Source organism: Vollenhovia emeryi, unplaced genomic scaffold, assembly GCF_000949405.1.
Source record: "Vollenhovia emeryi isolate VEMERY1.0 unplaced genomic scaffold, V.emery_V1.0 DF939155.1, whole genome shotgun sequence".
NCBI classification, from domain to species: Eukaryota; Metazoa; Arthropoda; class Insecta; order Hymenoptera; family Formicidae; genus Vollenhovia; species Vollenhovia emeryi.
In genome coordinates this window covers 1,908,480-1,925,409 of record NW_011967211.1, presented here as the reverse complement: position 1 = coordinate 1,925,409, position 16,930 = coordinate 1,908,480, and the positions used below count along the sequence as shown (strand labels likewise).

Genomic DNA, 16,930 nt, shown 5'->3' with positions numbered 1-16,930 from the left:
TGTGTAATGCAAGGATATCATGTACACTATGGTCTCTTGAACAGAGTGTGTGTTTAAGGTAGTTTTTAATTTTCATATTTATCCACATTGCAAATCTTTTCACAGACTGTGATTGTTTCCGAAGAAGGAAACGTCTGCTGTAATTATCAAACTGCATTTAAGTTTAAACTTTGCCTCATTTTAGTATTAATGTTCGTGCCATTCATTTTAAATTCATCTTCTTAATTTTTTTCTTGCCATACTAATAGACGTTTGTTTTGTACTTAAGATACTATTAAATATAATCATAGATACTGCCATGTGTGCGTAAAAATGCGTATACACAGCAGTTTTACATACATACTTTTCTTTGTAATTATTATTATTGTCATCGTTATGACTTTCTTATCATCATTATCATTATTGTTATTATTTCAATTATTATCATTTATCTTTATATGTTTACAAGTATTGCTTTAAAATAACGACGGGCGGATGTGTCTATATACTGTATAAACATGCATATTTCAACGTGAAATGTTAGAAATATGATGAGAAATGAAAGAAAATTTATTATTGAATTTATAAAACTTGGAAATAAAAATCTCAAGTATAATTGTATCTGTCGATTCGAACTCTGTTGAGAACTTTGTTGAGAATGGACAAAACATGTTGTAATTTACAGAATGTTTATAAGAATACGATCTTGTAATCAGATTATATAATATTCATTATTCATACACATCGTTCTGTAATAACAGTAATATTCATTGTATGAAAAAAAAAAAAGGGTAATGTCACAGAAATACCGTAAACTACACACTCTCTCGTGTGTATACTTGTTGCAATAGCGAGACGAATAACAATTTTCCGTTGGAACCTTCCGTGCGCTGTTTCATCTTTATCATCATATCTCTAACATAAAACGTTGTGAGTAATACAGAAAATTCAGGTTTTCGTCAGACCTCAAATATAATGATACATTGAAATGATTTCATACACTGGCATATATACATACATGTGTATACTAAAATATTAAGAGCCGTATGTAAGAGATCAATTTATATTAAGATATTTCATTGCCACGTACTTGTAACTATCGAGGCAGAGCGTTAGTCTTAGATTATGCATTAGCGAGTAAGAGTTTATATACAAAATGTACTGTTTGCGCGCGATCTGCGAAGGAGCGAAGAAAGAAAAGTTGAGAATCGTTGAGATATGCAGGGCGTCAAATATCGCGCACTTTCTTTTTAACGCAGATATTAGGAAACATAATTAGGTGTACATAATTTCTTTTATAACGACAGTTAAAAAAATTGCTACGAGCAGCTGGAAAAGGAAAGCTTAGAAAAGGACCAGGTTTTACTTAGAGAGTAATGTAGAAAACTTAATCTTTTCATTTAGAAATCATTCATCGGGGATTGCCGTACAAAGTACAACGGTTGAATGACAACTGGAAATAATGCTGCCGAATCGATGATTTCATTAAGATAAATAGCTACATACATATAACCAAAGTAATAGAGCGTCAAAAGGCGATATAGCAACGTCTATTTTGATTCACCATTTTGATCTACTTGGATCGTGTCGTCTTTTAATAACATCATTCTGCTACTTTTGAGAAAAAGGCGCGAGATTTGTCGTACGTCCTATATGTTGGAATGTATGTGCGAGGAACCGATACATAGAACGATACAAGTCTTTTAAGGAAAGTAACCTGTTTTTTGCAGGCGGTAGGTGGGATATACAAATAATGATAAAAGATAATGAGAAATAGCTTTATGATTTATAAAAGAGAGAGAGAGAGAGAGAGAGCGGATGAGAGGAAGAAGCAAATATTTCCAAAGTTCGACACACGTCTTCGACATACTGTTCAAACAAATGAGTGGCTCAAGGTCTATTTTGAAGGATAGCTAAAAGAACCTATTCCCATTCTCGACGAGACAAACAGTCGATTCTTACGGTTTATAGAACCGATCGTTTCGTCGAGCTACATAGATGTAGTAATGTTCCTGTAGAAAAAGGAAAGATGATAGTTGAAGCGTTTCTACGAAAAGAAACAAAAAAGAAAAAGAAATACTTTTCCGGTGCCTTTATATTGCGCTGGATTTTCCGCACCCACATAGTTTTCCATAGTAAGATTTAAGATCGAAAACGCGGCGCGTTGTGCCTGTCCGTTCTCGGAACTACGTACACTCGTCCGCCTCCACGACGTTGTTTCGAGCGACCGTCTTCTTCGGGGGTTTGTTTTTCTGTTGGTTTCCTTTTTATCTCAATCTTTTTCCACGACTACTAGGTACGTCAAGAAATCATCCGGAACAACTTTGATTCTGGATTGTGTCGCGTCTTTGATTTTATCAAGTATACCTCGATACTTGATGATTCTTAATCTTTTCACAAAATCAAAAAGCAATTTGAGAGCCAAAAGGAACAATTTACCTATATGCGAATGCGTTTATTGCATTCAACGAACGAGGAATTTATTTCGCTTACATACCTTTTTCTCTCTTGAAACAAAGGTGTAATAACGATAAGAGCCGAATCATTCCAAATTGAATGTTTATGAATTTTTAAAGCTATAGAAATAAGAGAAATTTACTGAAATATAGAAATGCCGTTTTTTCAACAAGTATCAAACTCGTTCGGTTTCGATTGAAGATAACGGTTAGAGACTTGATTCTCCTTTATCTCGATTGAAAGCGATCGATAAAAAGATATGGATTTTATATAAAAAATTATGGTGGTGATGGTGATGATGATGATGATGATGATAATGATAATAATAATAATAATAATAATAAAGGCATAGTAATAACAATAATCATAATAACATTAATAACAAAACAACAATAATAATATTAGTAATAATGGTAAGATTAGCAGCAACATAGAGAAAACAAGATCCCATTCTCTTGCGACGCGCTTACTAGTTAGTTACGAAGAAACCGCAGAAAAATAAGAAAACTGTAAACTACACAACAAGTCTGCAACGATTTCCATTCGATGCGAATTATTGCAGAGTATATTTTCCTTAACGTTTTCACGATTATTTGATAGTCTATGACATACCATGTGAGCTTCCTTTGGTACATACCGTTTTGTAAGCGAGGCTAATTCTACATTGAACATTATTTATCGAAATCTTTTCCGCTTCTTTTGCCGCACAAATGTACGTATTCTTTGTTTCATATTTTATATCTGTCACGAATAGCAAATATATCGTTGCGAACGATAGGTCGTGTAAAAACGTGTATTTGAAAATGTATCAGTCGCAACGACTGATGACTACTACTCGACAAGCGGAAAGATCTAAAAGAAAACGTGATGGCATTTCGACGTATTCGAATGTGAGTCTTTCGCAGGAGAAGAGATTGCAATGAGAACCATATTTTTCTATATGCAATATCAAAACTTTCAATTATTTGCATTAAGCTATAGAGCAAAAGGAAGAAGTTAATCGTAATTTTATCAATTGATTCGTGCGAAACAAAAGTTGAGGGAATGAACGTACATTACTCTGCTTTTTGTAAAAGCTATTTCCTATTCGTCGGAAGTTGTTGAATGCAGTCATTTCTCGCGGAACGCGTAATCTACAAAATTGGCTGAAAAGATTTTGCATAGGCGCGTCGTTGTTATTAAGTATGCGTTTAACAGAAGATCTCCAGCGGACTGTAGTTTAGTCTTTTTGGCTTGTCTAATCGACGCCTTGTCGCTACGAGTGTGTGCTACGAGTGTATGCGTGATTGCAAAGTTTTTAACAAGATATGTTAACAGGCGATTGATGAAAAGACATACAAATTCCTCGACATAGTACAAACGCTCACAAATTCTTGTTTCTCTCGTTGTCAGATAGATTAGATGCGTGACGCGTGACAAGGTGTACGAGTCGTACGAGCGAAACGACCGGCTGACCTCGAAGTACGAATTCCTTTTTGTCCAATAGCGGTATGATCTTTTCCAACGTATATCTTATGTCTTACGTCTTACGTCTTACGTCTTACGTCTTACGTAGGACGCCGAATGCGAACGAGTCTTCGCGATGCGATACATTCAAATGCTGAATGTGCTCGATTCAGTTTGTATTTTCGAAACAAATTTTAAATATAATCTCCATAAATTTTTCCGTCTTGCTTGTCATCTTCGAGCCTCCCTACGTCTCTACATATATATATATATTATTTTCTCATTTGGAATTCGTAGAAGCGTCATGATAGATGTGATAGCAATGCAATGTTTTCATACACTGTGCACGCGAATATAAACGTGAAATGACTTTGAGGACTTCCGGCAAATTGTTCAATGACCCTGACGATTTTGTCTTGACATCTCTAAATATATTCACTTGATTATCCTTTTGGTTAAACTGCCTCAATTTACATCATCCTACGATTGTCTTGACGTTGCTACCTTCTTGGTAGTACCGCGGTCCAGTACCGCAGTCTTCCAGGGTACGAAAATATTGATTATGCGTCATATGTGAAATCAAAATTTTATACATGACGAACGAGCACGGTAAGGACAATGAAGAGAAAAAAAAGAACAAATGTATTAAACAAGAAAGAGATATAACTAAGCGTTTTTCCTGATATCAGAACGTCAATGTTTTATTTTTATATAGAACGCTTAAGATATCTGTCGATTCTAAAACCGTGAGATGAGAAAATTGAGTGGACGCGAAAGATGAATGAACGTATAAATAATAAATAAAAAGAGAGATAAATATTTAGAGTAAAAACGTATGTGGTATGTATTAATATGCGGATAAATTTAGATCTCGCGAGACTGCAAGTCTAATATTTGTGCGCATTTTTCAAATACTTAAGGTCAGTTTAGGTAATATGCTTCATTGTACGTGTAGTATCCTCATTATGTTACATTCTATGTCCACACACACACACACACACACACACAGTGCATTCATAAAAATGCGTGACATATATCTTTTCTTACAATTTGTTACATATGTACGTATATAAATTGTAAGAAAAAATTATCACAGATTTATTATTCGGGGCCATTTACCCAAAAAGAATCGGTTCTCTCTCTCTCTCTCTCCCCCCCCCCCTTCTATCCTATGTCGCTTTCTATTTTTTCTAGTTTTGCGCGCGAGAGACGATAAAACATGCGTCTTGCATTTCCACTGACTCTGTGAATTATATAAATGATATTTTTATATAATAATCATTTATTAATTCAATTATAATTATTGCGTTAATGACAAAATGCTATCATTTCCTTTTTAGCAGGGTTTAAAATTCTGCTCTCTTATTTCGTACATACGCCTGTGTCTGTGCGTGCGTATATGAATGTACAAGAGCGCAACTAACGATATAATAAGAAAATGCCAATAAAGTACCAGGAATTTTCATACAAATTTGATGTATATGAAACCCCATAATGACACGTATGTTTACCAATGTTGGAAATTGACACTGTCTGACGAAGCGACAGGGTCACTATACAAGATTTGCCAAAAGTTTGATAGTGACATTATTTGAAACAATAGTACAAACGAATAAACCTTTTTCACATATTTCTGAAATATTTTTCGATAATTTGACAGCAATAAATTCACACGGATGATATTTCCTTTCTTCGCTACAGAGTGCTCTATAGATTCTCTTATTAATCAAAGATTTGTAGTTATACGACATTGGAAACATTGTTACAATGTGATATGCCTTCGGTGATCGAGGAGAAGAGATAACAAAGTCGAGAACTTTTAGAAACGACACTTTATTGCGTTGCTACCAAATTGTATTGGCGTCATCCTGTCTTCTCCGCTTGGGACAGAAGGAATTTAACGTGTTTCTCGATTGATTTCTATTGTCTCGTGTGATGATGTCTAGTTTGCGAATTGATCTCTCGAGGGAACGCAAATAATGGCAAGAAACAGCAGTAAGGATAAAATGTCCAACTCGATTCTGTTTATAAGAGTGTAGTAGCTTGGTGGAAGCGAAACTGATGATACTTGTTTTTTCTCTCAAAGTTTCTCCGAAAAGAAGGGCATTTCTTTCAAGAGTAAAGGGCGAAATGAATTTTGATGTCGACTTGTTGAAGCTTAAAGAAAAATCCCTTCCCTCCCAACAGGTACATTCTCACGATATAGACAACTTGCTACACGTATAGTGTATTATAAAGGATATTAGAAAATGGATAACATTATCATAATCTTGTCTACCTGTTGACAAAATATGTAGCAATAAGATATACTTGGTTAGGAACGTGGGTTATATTAACAAGAAGTTATCTTGGATGCCCACATTTTGCCAATAGGTATGTTTCGCAGAAAGCTCATTACAGGTAATAGAGGGAAATGAGAAATCACTAAGAATAGGTAAAAGTAAAGTTTTTCTGCTTGATAGACAAGGATATAAGAATGGATGCAGGTAATTATAGTATAGGCGTAATAACTATGTACGTAGAATTGAAAGTGGAGGAGGCCCAGACTGCCTCATCATCATAGCGAAACTACTCATTGTCAGTCCTTGGTCGCTCGGCTGCTGATCGTTGGGGTTGCTTAGCGAAATACTCGAATGTTTGCCTCGAGCACCGTTGTGACTTTGCAAATGTTTCTTCAAATGGTCTTTTCTGTAGAAAGCTTTACCACACTCGGTACAGATTTGATTTTTGCTACCCGAGTGAGTGATCATGTGGCGCGCCAAGTGTTCGTTACGTTTGAACGCCTTACAACACATGTTACACTGATACGGTCTGTCCTTGTTGTGGCCTTGCTTGTGACGATCCAAATGTTCCTTCCGCTTCAAGCTCGCCCCACAAATATCACAGATGTGCGGTCTTTGCTTATGATCCTCTAGATGTTCGTGAAGCGTCTCCCGATCGTCAAATCTGTACGCGCACTCGGGGCAATGGTAAACCAAGATACCTTGCGCGGGCAAAGAATAACGTGTTAATGTCGAGACAGCGCCATTTTTACCAACAATAAGAGTAACTCACCATTAATGTGCTGTGGCTCGATTTCAAATTCAAGTTTTGGCCTGACTTCTGGACACATGGTCGTGGAATTGCTGCCGCAATCCTCATACTTGGCGACGTACGGTAAACCTAACGTACTGGAGCAACGCGCCAGGTATTCGGAGGTGAGCCTAAAATCAATTTGCAGAGGGTCCGTCATGGTCGCGGCATCCACTTTTTGCACGGTCTGCGTGCCGGACGACTGTTGCGGACAGAGCTCTTTGCTGCCACGTAGATTGCTCTCGTTCCGATTTTCGTCGGTTTGTTGGAAATGCTGCGACGGAGGGCCGGAGTAAGCGTATCCAGTGGGCCGCTGCGGAGCGTTTGGTGCGTACTTGGCTACGTTGCGCGAGTCGTAAGCCATTGTACCGCCACTGAACTCGGTCTCGGAGAAGGTGTCGACTGCACTCAATCGCGACGGTGCGTACGACGTCTGTGGTGTCTACAGCAGTATCTGCAGTATCTGCAATATCTGCAACATCTGCAACATCTGCAGTGTCGCCTTGAAGAAAAAGAAAGGGAGAGAAAAAAAAGGCAAGATATTAGAGCTGTCACGTAGATATTCAACATCTGCATTGTGTGTCTTACGGCAAGGCCAGTATCATTGTAGAAAAAGTAATCGCCGCCGCCGTCGTTGTCTCCACTACCAGGCTCATCTCGTCCCTTTTCCGATGCTCCTCCGAACGATGCGAAACGAACGTCCCGACATTGTCGAGCCGGCGCCGGCTTGGGCGAGATCAGAGATTGCCTATGGTGATAGAAAACGAGTCCAATTACAATTCTAATCTAACGTTGTCACTTTCTCATTACGATACGCACTAGCGACGCTAGACGACTCCAGATGACTCCAGATGACTCGGTGATGCGACATGAAACGAGCTTATCCGCTCGTGTCGTTTGTCGTTGTACCGGCCATCTTTACGCATCAGCTGCTGTCAGCTGCTGCGTTCTAAAACCTTACTCCGGACTCACTTCGAAATGGCAAGCGACATATTCGCTCGTTGACACACGTACCGTTGCCCCGATTCTATGAGATCGCCCGAGCAGAGTTTTGGAACGCGCGCCTATGTATGTATGTGTGTACGTACCACACCACAGACACCACTGACCAGTGAGTCCAGTGACCACGGCACCACGCACTGCAGCTGGTTCACAACTTGACACGGGGCGTTACGGATAATACGGATAGGATTTAATTTCTTCCATTTTATTCGGTTGCGTTTACAAATGGCATTTGCGTTACAATTAGTCTAGGTAGGTAACAGATGTAATAAGAGCTATACTTGGGAGCTCGACGACACATTTGGCTTGCCCGCCGACAGCGAAGAGGGGCTTCTCGCGGAAACCTTGGCGAGAGAATTTTCCATTCTGCTGATCAACTTTTGAAAAGTGTTCCTTTTCACCGCCCCATTACTCTCGGGCGAATCCTCGGTCTCGTCGGCCCCGCCGACGTCGTCGTTGTTTAAATCGCTCGTGACTCGTGACTTTCTGTTTGCAGCAAATCGATTCCAAGTCTTCTTGTCCCTCTTTTCGAGAACGTCTCTTTGTCGCGCCGTAAAGTCGGCCCACAATGCTATGTCGTCGTACAATTGCTCGTCCTGCTCCACCTCCGTAGCGTCGCAAACGCACGAGTCGCTCCTTGGTAACTGATAATGCTCCAGCTCGTCTCGGTTGGCCTCCGTTTCCGAGTTACAGCATGTATCCAACGGTGAGATGATTTGCTATCGAAAGACGGAGAATTATTGCACAATTGTTATACGTGACGCGACGTGGGTATTACCTGATCGTCTTTATCACGTCGTTCTTGAACGTCGTCGTAAAACTCTTGAGTCTGCTCGGACAGTTTGACTTGGTAAATTGGCCTAGGTGGTGGCAGACAATTATACTCGGGCAATTCCAAATCGGACGCGTCGTCGTTATCGACCTTGCCCTTGTGGCGCTGCCTCTTGCCCGATTTCTCGGGAGAGTCTCTTCTACTCAAAACTCTATCCAGAAAGGACTTTTTCTCAAGCTTGCTCGTTTCGATCTGATCCTTGACGTCATCTTTGGCGAATCTTCTGTTTGGAATCAAGTTCTGTGCCAAACAAACGGAAACGTGCTAAACTTGTAATCTGAAGGGAAAGTTAAAGGTAAAGTAGGTAAAAAGCTTACTTGCACGTCGTCGTAAAACTCTTCTCCTGCCTCGCCATCGATTCGCGAAAGTGTACCGATATCGTCGTACGTCTGTTGAAACGACGTCGCGTCTCTCGCAACGACATCCTCCTGCCCTTCCGTCTTCTCGTTTCTCTCGTTCCGTTTCTTAGGCGCAACGTCGTCGTAAGCCTCCTCCTCTTCCTGCTGCCTCTGATCGGCCGCAGCGTCAGCCCGCTGTTTTTTCGACAATACCATATTTTGATAACGCGTCTTCAAGTCTCCGTTTCTCAAGTCTTCGATTCTGTGATAGATATCGTCGTCGTCGCCGTCGTCGTCGTCGTCGAGCCTCGCGCGAGGGTCCGCGGGAGGCAAAGAGGGCAGCCTCCGTGGTATTCGGGCCGGTAGTGGAGGTGCTTTTCCGCCTGTGGCTCTTCTTTGCCCGACTTTGCCCTCCTTACTCGCCGACTCGGCCTTTGACTCGTCGACCGAGGATTCGACAGTGGTGATAGCATGCCTCTTCGGCCTCTCGTCCTCGCAGTCTTGCTCTTTCTTGCTCCCTACGCTCCCCATCTCGCATCCCACGTCGGAGATCTTGGCTATCCACTGCTCCATGTCCTTGGGCCCCCTCGCGATAAACTGCAACGTTTCGTTTCCAGGGCGGTACATCTCAAAGGCCGATTCGCTCTTTCGTCGGTCACGAGGGATGATATTCGGCGCCGCACGGGCCATGTAACCCCGAATCGGATAGATCGCGTACGGACGATTGTGCCGGTCGCTTCGATAGATGAGCAGATGCGAGCCAACCAGTGCCATCCAGCAGGCACGACTTTCAGATAAAAATAATTTCTTGCCTTCCTTCCTGTAGAGCGAACCGCATTTGTAGCACTTGCTTCTTACTTGCGTCGCCGATAGATTCTTGTAAATCCCGATCAGCATCTGCTCCTCCTCGTTTCCCTCGGGACGATCGTTCCCGATGCCCGACGCGCTCGCCGGCTGGTTCTCGTTTCCGAAGGTCTCGTAGTAATCCTGGTGGGTGTGCGCGCGAGAATGCCTCTGAGACTCTTCCATTCCTACGTATTCCTCCGAATCGGCTTGGCTCCTCGTCAGTAATAGGCTTCTCGGGCCTGACTTCATGTCCAAGTACGGCTCCGGGGACGACGGTCGAGCCATCAGGGTGTTTTTCGACCGTACCAACAGCTTCTCCCGCAGGCTCTCGAGCGTGAGCGGAAGCTGCGCGTCGCGAAGGCATTCCAGAAACGCTATCACTTCTGTCAATTCAATCGGATCGTTTTCTGCCGATACGCCAGATTCGCGAGAGAATGTCCATTCCATTGCAGAAATATATACATACCTCGCAATATATCATTCACCTTGATATCCATTTCCATATTGTTGTCGTACCTGGACAAGCCTGAAAGTAAATTTTCCATCGAAAAAATATCTATTCTATAGCAGTGGTGATATCAACGCGAGTGACGGTATCCTTGTTAGTTCCTACAGGATGTACCGCGAGATATAGCCATTGCAGATAACGCTTTATCGTTGACGCTTTCAATTTTCACTCGTATATATATAAGCAATCTATCATTCTCAATATAATTTTACGCGCGCGATTGTAAACGTAATCGGGCGAAGAATTTCTCGACGACACGAGAGTGTTTGTCGACTTTATTAACTTGGAACGATTGACCTTTCGTTTGTCCGAACCACCGCCCCTAGTTTTCGCTCGAGAAGGACGTCGTCTCATTTGTTAAACCTTCATTAAATCTCAAGCTTTGTCGAGAGAGAGAGAAATGTAATCTACGGGTGCGAAAAAGAATATTTGCGAAAAAACAAAAAAATGTGGTACTTGCTGCAGATTCGAGCTGGTTCCTCGAGACTGCGCGAGTCAAAGAGATTCGCTGAGCCGGCTGCGTGTCTGCGCGGTTAAAATGAAAGGAACGTCGGCAGACAGGTAAAGGTGACCGTCGGATGCGATATCGCCATGTATCGTCGAGCGACTGTCGTCTCGTTAGAATTCAATTAGCGCGACGTGACACATGCGAGCGACGTAAGGCGACTCCCGCAGAGACGTCGGTGCAGCCTTGTCTCCGCATTCGCGTTGGCTCCGCCGTGCCGCGCCTCTCCTCTCCTCTGCTACGCCTCTTTCGCCTTCTGACTCATTCATCGAGCCCGTGTGTCCATCTCTCCACTGCCCTTTCGCTCTCATTTGAAACGTCGTTTAAAACCAGCTTTAATTGATCGTTTCTCTCGGCGAGACTCACTCAATCTCCCAATATCTCGTTTTCAACTCGACTAGAATCCGCTCAATGATTTAAATACTAGTTTAAAGCTTTGTGAAAAATCGACTGCACTTTCGTCGCGTCGCAAGTAGAAAAACATTGTTGACCAAAGGTAACTTGTGTGTTTATTAATAAAAATGGAGAGAATTCTCGCATAACGTGCGTAACATAATCTTATTCGACAAAGATCTAGAAGAGGATAACACGGATGCTTTTCCATCTTGTATCTCAATTCTTGATAGCTTGATAATTTCATCAATTAGTTTTAGATTGCCTCTCCACTTATCAAATAACGTGATCAAAAGTACATATGTATAAGAGAATTCAATTTTATGTAGCGGTGCAATTGATAACTTTATACAGTCTAAGGTAATTACTTTAATCGTCGTTTTATATCGGCTTTCAATGTAATTCCCAAGGGACTTTACCGCGGACTTTCTCTAACGGCTTGACATAAACGTCGCTCGAGATTTCCGACATTTCTGGCCACTGATCGGCCTTGGCTTGCTCCACTTCCTGATCGACTTGTTTGTAGGCTGACATCCGTAGATTCTGAACATAATAGAAATGTCACTTGCAATAATTGATACGAGAGTTATACCGACCTCGACGTCTTTTTCAGTCATAAGGCCCTTCTCTATGACGAGCTTGGTAAGTAACACGATTGGATCTTGCTCGGTTTGCACAGCTTTAATTTCTTCTCTGGTACGATACGAGTGACCGGGATCGCTCATACTGTGTCCGAAATAACGATAAGTTACCATCTCCAGTACAATCGGGCCGTTTCTCAGCGCGTAATCTCTACCAAAGCGTAAGGCTTCTCGCACATCCGCGATCTTCATCCCATCGACCTGTGTAACAAGCGAGATTACATTAATGAAAGAACGGAGTAGAGGCATACGCGCATCTACCTTTATTCCCGGTATGAGATCTCCGCGCGTATAAAGCCGAGAGTTGGCGGAATGTCGATGTACGGCCGTACCCATCCCGTACTTATTATTTTCGCAGATGTAGACCACCGGTAGATTCCACAGCTTTGCCATGTTCCAAGCTTCGTGGACTTGACCCTGCGAGGCTGCACCGTCACCGTACAACGTAAAGGATACAGCGCCTGTGCCATTGTATTTGTGGGCCAGGGCTATACCGGTGCCAATAGGTACCTAGTCGTAAAGCAAGCTCACTAAAGGTTAACGTAGACAAGTAGACAACACGTGCACCGACCTGTCCACCGACGATACCGTCGCCACCGTAGAATTGCGGGGCGTACATGTGCATCGAGCCACCCTTACCCTTGGCCGCGCCTGTTTTACGACCCAGGAGTTCCGCGAGAATCGAGCGAATCGGGACACCGAACACCACGGCTATACCGTGGCATCTGTACGCCGTGATGACGGTGTCTCGTTCAGCCAGAGCCATTTTCAGACCTATAGCTATAGCTTCCTACGGCACAAATTCGCAATTTCATTCGCAATTTCATTCGCACGCACATATATCGCTTTGCTATCTAGACTATCTCTCATCCACCTGACCAGCGTACAAGTGTAAGAAGCCATTGATGAGCCGCTGTCTGTACAACTCTGCGGCCTTATTTTCCATCCGACGTATAGAGTTCATTATCTTGAGCGCGTATGTAGCGTCTTCCACGTTTAAAGTCGATTTTTCGAGTGGCCCTTTATCGAGACGATACAGCTCGTATGTCTGAGAAAAAGTTTCACTTATAATGACAGAGAAGGAAGAAGAAGGAAAAGAGAGAACATTTCAGATTCAAATATTGCAAATCACGTACCGATTCCATGACTGCTTCTTTAGTAATATTGCGATTATGCGATAACCAATTGTATCGCATTGTCACGCCGCAACGCCACGATAATCCTGACTTTGTCCATATTGAATACATGCTTGAGATATTCGAATTTTCTCAATGTTAACATTAACCGATCAATTTCCTATCGTCAGCACATTTTACTGCTATTTCTCTATTATTTACTATTTTATAGCGCGAATAAAAAGTTTATTTTATCGCGTTTGAAAACGTTGCAGATAACAGCAACCCGAGGTAACCGCAGCTGGCGACTATCGAATTAATCGACACGATTGATCGCAAAGTGACAATCTCAAGTAGTAAAACAAAAGTAAAAAAGTCAAACCTATATTTTAATCATCCTACAGCGATGAGTCAAAAATAATTTCAATTTACACTTGTACATCTCTTGCTACGAAAATTCAAAGTCTACGATACTCTCTATGAACCAACACGTCAATTCGATTCGTATGACAATAATCGCCAGAGAGTATTAAAACTATTTATATGTATAATTAAATTGAATTCTAGATAGGAGTTTAGGAATCGACCGCTAAATTTTGCCGTCGAAAACGGCGGTAGCATCTCGACAATGCCATCTTCTTCTCGTGAGAAGGATATAGTGGTTTTTGTGTAAAGGGGTCGGAACGTGTCGCATAAAACTGGAAAGCGCAAGTGTCTCGGCGTCTTTCCGAATCGGTGAGAAAGGCGATTGCATCCCGCCACCATCGACGCGCATCTCGCTTTCGAGTTTCACGTACTTGCATCGTTAGTAACTTCTCATCGCGAACGATGCGTCGGCTGTGACGAGGGCACAACTGACGCTTATTCGTAGCTCGCAACATCCAAGCATGAGTAGGCGCTGCTAAGCGATCTATCTCGACCTGCGCATTCGAAATAGAGGGCAAATAAAATCAATTATATCTTTATGTTTCACATCAATTATAGGATCCGATAGATACAACTTTGACATACTTTAACACGCTTGCAACCTCTGCGATTGATTCGCGACGACTGACGTATCGCCGCCGCAGGCATTTCGGTTTTTTGCTTTGTCTGTCGCTCCTTGTCGGGATCGCCAAACAGACCTTTCGCTTCTGCCACTTTGATCATGAAAAGCGAATCAAACTGCATCATTTCCTTTCGTTTAATTATCGCGATGAAACAGCCTGGATCTAACACGCGTTGGTTATTCTCGCCGTAAATGTCATCGATAGTCCCTACTTCGAACAAATCGCTGTCGGGGATCTGACAATAATTTAACTAGTATTAGTCCACCTAGTCAATTACGATTGCGATACGTTGAATGAGATCTTACAACAACGTCGGTCGTATCTAACAACTTTTCATCTTCCTCGTCCTCCTGTTTGCACACAAACATTTGTTCGTCTTGCGCCCGTTCCTCCCAATGTTCCCGCGATTCTTCTTGCCTATCACTTTTGGTCGCCATCTTTGACATCTTTCCGCTAGTATCTTTGAGTAGAGTCTTTCTCTTTGGCTGCGAGGCAACATACTATTTTTGAATTGTCACACTTGTGCGTGCGTTTTTTAACATGGAGCAATTTTTAAGGTGTAAACTCGATTATGTAGATATATACACATAAGATACCACTCACGGGATGCTCGCGAATGTATTTCTCCGTGGCTAATCGATTGGCGTATTCAACAACCTGTCGAATCATTTCCGTAGTTTCGGATGGTAAGATGGTATGTACCTCGTATATTAGAAACTGTATATTTGGCCTGGTTAGTGCGTACTTGAGCGTGGAAAATTGTTCGGCCAAAAGAGCGCGAGGCTGTTTGATCTCACCCGCTGTATCGCTAGTCAACGATTCTAACAAATTAGTATCGCCACCGCGAGCAACAGCAAGATCGACAACGTCCCGGACGCCGGTGTAGCTGCACGGGGGGGTCGCTAGAACGACAGTCGCTCTTTCCAATTCGACGGACGGTGGTGGCGCGATATATCTAACCAAAGCAGCAGCAACAGATCATTCGAATACTAATAGTAATTGTGCAACACAAATCCGTCTTTCGTATTACTTTTCTGAAAAGATTCTACATTGCTGCAGAGTGACGCCCAAGGTCGTGAGGTATGCTTCGTGTTCGCAACGACCATCTCCAGCACCGAAAGCCAAGAGTCTGCCGGCATCTTCGATGTCAGCCAAGAGTCCCGCCAAATAGCCCGTGTGACGAGGGGCGATCGAGTGCGTGAGAATTACGGGGCCGCAAAGACGCGCGACACGTATCGCTTGCGCCAACGTAGCCGCTCCGAGACACAAAGATCTTTCCTAAGTTGAAAGAAAATAATACATTTTTCTCTCTTTGATATGTTGTTATTAATTTCAAGTAAATGAGAATTTATATATCTACCAGAAAGATGAATCGGTGATCGCGAGCCAAATCGGACATGGCGAGTTTCTCTCTCGCCTTATCATGCAAATTAATCATCTTTGGGCAAATTGGATCAAAGACATACTTGTTGTCGTAGAGCTCCGCCGCTTCCTCACAAAGTTGGAGGTTTAGCTTTGACATATCCTGGACGAATTGACTTTTAGTCAATACCTTGATGGTGTTGATCCATCCGGAGGCAATCGCGCCTTTGTCGGCCCAGCTTATTCCTTCCGCGATACGCAGATGCGCCGGAAGAAGTTGGTCTGGATACAAGAGATATATGTATGTTTTTACAAATGTTGTTCTTTGTTGAGCAAACTATGCGCTAGCTCGTCTCAGAGATTGCAATTAAAAATGAGATATAACCAAGATTGAGTGCCGAACCGCCGATACGAAGACGCGAGATGCTTGCTGCCAGATGCGTCTTTGCTTTCAAAAGAGCATCCTCGATGTCTTTTAATCCGACCCTCTGAAACAGCACGGAAAAATTGTAGTATATAAAACTCTCAACACTCGCGCATGCAAATAGCAGCGAGAAGGAATTGCAAGAAACCTCGAATATCTTCTCTCGAGTCTCGGTTGCGCTCCCAGCACGTCGGCGAGCAAACTTTCTTCCCTGCATATCGTACAGTAACAACCAGACTACCCGTTCTCGTAGTTTCAGAGCACCGTTTCGATACCAAAACCCACCGTCCTCGAGAGTACGATTCAAGATATTTTTATCTGTATATTTATTTCTTATTAAAATAAGAGCAAAAGTTGCTCGCGAATTATAGTACATATACATCTCACATCTGAGAACGTCGTATACCAGGCCAAAGACGCGTCTCATCTCGGCCTCGTTGGCATAATTCGGCGAGGGTCGTGTATTTTGCAAAACTCTGGCCGCCAAGAGGATATCGTTGATGCGCCAGCCTGGCTCGACGCGAGCCTCCGTCATCGAGCCGCCTGCACTCCCCAATATAGCCATCGAGGAATCGACGATATCCTGGCTCTCGTCTCTTTTACCTTTGATAGGGAGATGGCCCTTCTCCCTGGGACGCCATTCCCAATCTTGTGAATTCTTGCGAGTCAGCCGTTTGGATCTTTCATCGAGTTGTTTGGAATGTTGCATCCTCAAAGAAAAGTGGTCGCGTAAAAGAGAAGAAAAGACAAGGATTTTACTTACCCTCTATCCTCGGCGTCCCTTTCTCTTTGCAACTCGACGAGGCTGTGATAGACTCGGTGACGCCATTCCTCGTCGCTTGGCAATATCAATTTTTCGAGTTCTCTGTTACGTAGCTCCTCGCTAAGAAGACTGAAATTCGGTATCTGCGCCGTGAGAAGAAGTCGGAATATCTTTGCGTAGAGCGCGAATATGTTAGTT

General features: G+C 42.6%; 4 protein-coding genes across 6 annotated transcripts; all 4 read right to left on the bottom strand.

Annotated features, from left to right (window-relative positions):
- Positions 1-5,696: 5,696 nt before the first annotated feature.
- Positions 5,697-7,908, bottom strand: LOC105565199 (zinc finger protein 616-like). The gene is made up of 4 exons (XM_012018195.1): positions 7,774-7,908; positions 7,543-7,702; positions 6,937-7,456; positions 5,697-6,865 (listed from the first exon to the last, which is right to left on the bottom strand). Exons 3-4 carry the CDS (start codon positions 7,316-7,318, stop codon positions 6,393-6,395), a joined length of 855 nt encoding a protein of 284 aa, XP_011873585.1. The 5' UTR covers positions 7,319-7,456; positions 7,543-7,702; positions 7,774-7,908; the 3' UTR covers positions 5,697-6,392.
- Positions 7,909-8,140: 232 nt separating this feature from the next.
- LOC105565197 (FK506-binding protein 5-like) lies at positions 8,141-10,920 on the bottom strand. The gene is made up of 4 exons (XM_012018192.1): positions 10,439-10,920; positions 9,106-10,355; positions 8,735-9,028; positions 8,141-8,675 (listed from the first exon to the last, which is right to left on the bottom strand). The coding sequence occupies exons 1-4, from the start codon at positions 10,515-10,517 to the stop codon at positions 8,232-8,234; spliced, it is 2,067 nt and encodes a 688-aa protein (XP_011873582.1). The 5' UTR covers positions 10,518-10,920; the 3' UTR covers positions 8,141-8,231.
- On the bottom strand, positions 10,429-13,266 carry LOC105565198 (pyruvate dehydrogenase E1 component subunit alpha, mitochondrial-like). Of its 2 annotated transcripts, XM_012018193.1 has the most exons (7): positions 13,156-13,266; positions 12,894-13,067; positions 12,591-12,809; positions 12,281-12,529; positions 11,975-12,220; positions 10,941-11,921; positions 10,429-10,498 (listed from the first exon to the last, which is right to left on the bottom strand). In XM_012018193.1, exons 1-6 carry the CDS (start codon positions 13,264-13,266, stop codon positions 11,772-11,774), a joined length of 1,149 nt encoding a protein of 382 aa, XP_011873583.1. In that variant the 3' UTR covers positions 10,429-10,498; positions 10,941-11,771. The 2 variants fall into 2 exon arrangements, with proteins under 2 accessions (XP_011873583.1, XP_011873584.1); XM_012018194.1 differs by having other exon boundaries at positions 10,941-12,529; positions 12,899-13,233.
- A 12-nt stretch (positions 13,267-13,278) lies between these two features.
- Positions 13,279-16,701, bottom strand: LOC105565196. 2 transcript variants are annotated; one of them, XM_012018190.1, is made up of 8 exons: positions 16,118-16,701; positions 15,931-16,033; positions 15,544-15,827; positions 15,214-15,461; positions 14,787-15,138; positions 14,489-14,668; positions 14,146-14,418; positions 13,279-14,054 (listed from the first exon to the last, which is right to left on the bottom strand). In XM_012018190.1, exons 1-8 carry the CDS (start codon positions 16,676-16,678, stop codon positions 13,710-13,712), a joined length of 2,346 nt encoding a protein of 781 aa, XP_011873580.1. In that variant the 5' UTR covers positions 16,679-16,701; the 3' UTR covers positions 13,279-13,709. The 2 variants fall into 2 exon arrangements, with proteins under 2 accessions (XP_011873580.1, XP_011873581.1); XM_012018191.1 differs by having other exon boundaries at positions 14,492-14,668.
- Positions 16,702-16,930: the final 229 nt, after the last annotated feature.

What these genes read in the sequence shown, in the direction of transcription:
- LOC105565199 (XM_012018195.1), bottom strand. Translation starts at nt 7,318, where the DNA reads ATGGCTTACGACTCGCGCAACGTAGCCAAGTACGCACCAAACGCTCCG. An exon ending in CGAGCCACAGCACATTAATG is followed by an intron (nt 6,866 to 6,936) that starts GTGAGTTACTCT and finishes TGCCCGCGCAAG; the next exon opens with GTATCTTGGTTTACCATTGC.
- LOC105565197 (XM_012018192.1), bottom strand. Translation starts at nt 10,517, where the DNA reads ATGGAAAATTTACTTTCAGGCTTGTCCAGGTACGACAACAATATGGAA. An exon ending in GGTGAATGATATATTGCGAG is followed by an intron (nt 10,356 to 10,438) that starts GTATGTATATAT and finishes TTGAATTGACAG; the next exon opens with AAGTGATAGCGTTTCTGGAA. An exon ending in AGTTTTACGACGACGTGCAA is followed by an intron (nt 9,029 to 9,105) that starts GTAAGCTTTTTA and finishes TGTTTGGCACAG; the next exon opens with AACTTGATTCCAAACAGAAG.
- LOC105565198 (XM_012018193.1), bottom strand. Translation starts at nt 13,266, where the DNA reads ATGTATTCAATATGGACAAAGTCAGGATTATCGTGGCGTTGCGGCGTG. An exon ending in ATCTCATACCGGGAATAAAG is followed by an intron (nt 12,221 to 12,280) that starts GTAGATGCGCGT and finishes CTTGTTACACAG; the next exon opens with GTCGATGGGATGAAGATCGC. An exon ending in TGACTGAAAAAGACGTCGAG is followed by an intron (nt 11,922 to 11,974) that starts GTCGGTATAACT and finishes TATTATGTTCAG; the next exon opens with AATCTACGGATGTCAGCCTA.
- LOC105565196 (XM_012018190.1), bottom strand. Translation starts at nt 16,678, where the DNA reads ATGCAACATTCCAAACAACTCGATGAAAGATCCAAACGGCTGACTCGC. An exon ending in CGGTTCGGCACTCAATCTTG is followed by an intron (nt 15,828 to 15,930) that starts GTTATATCTCAT and finishes TCTTGTATCCAG; the next exon opens with ACCAACTTCTTCCGGCGCAT. An exon ending in ATCACCGATTCATCTTTCTG is followed by an intron (nt 15,462 to 15,543) that starts GTAGATATATAA and finishes CTTTCAACTTAG; the next exon opens with GAAAGATCTTTGTGTCTCGG.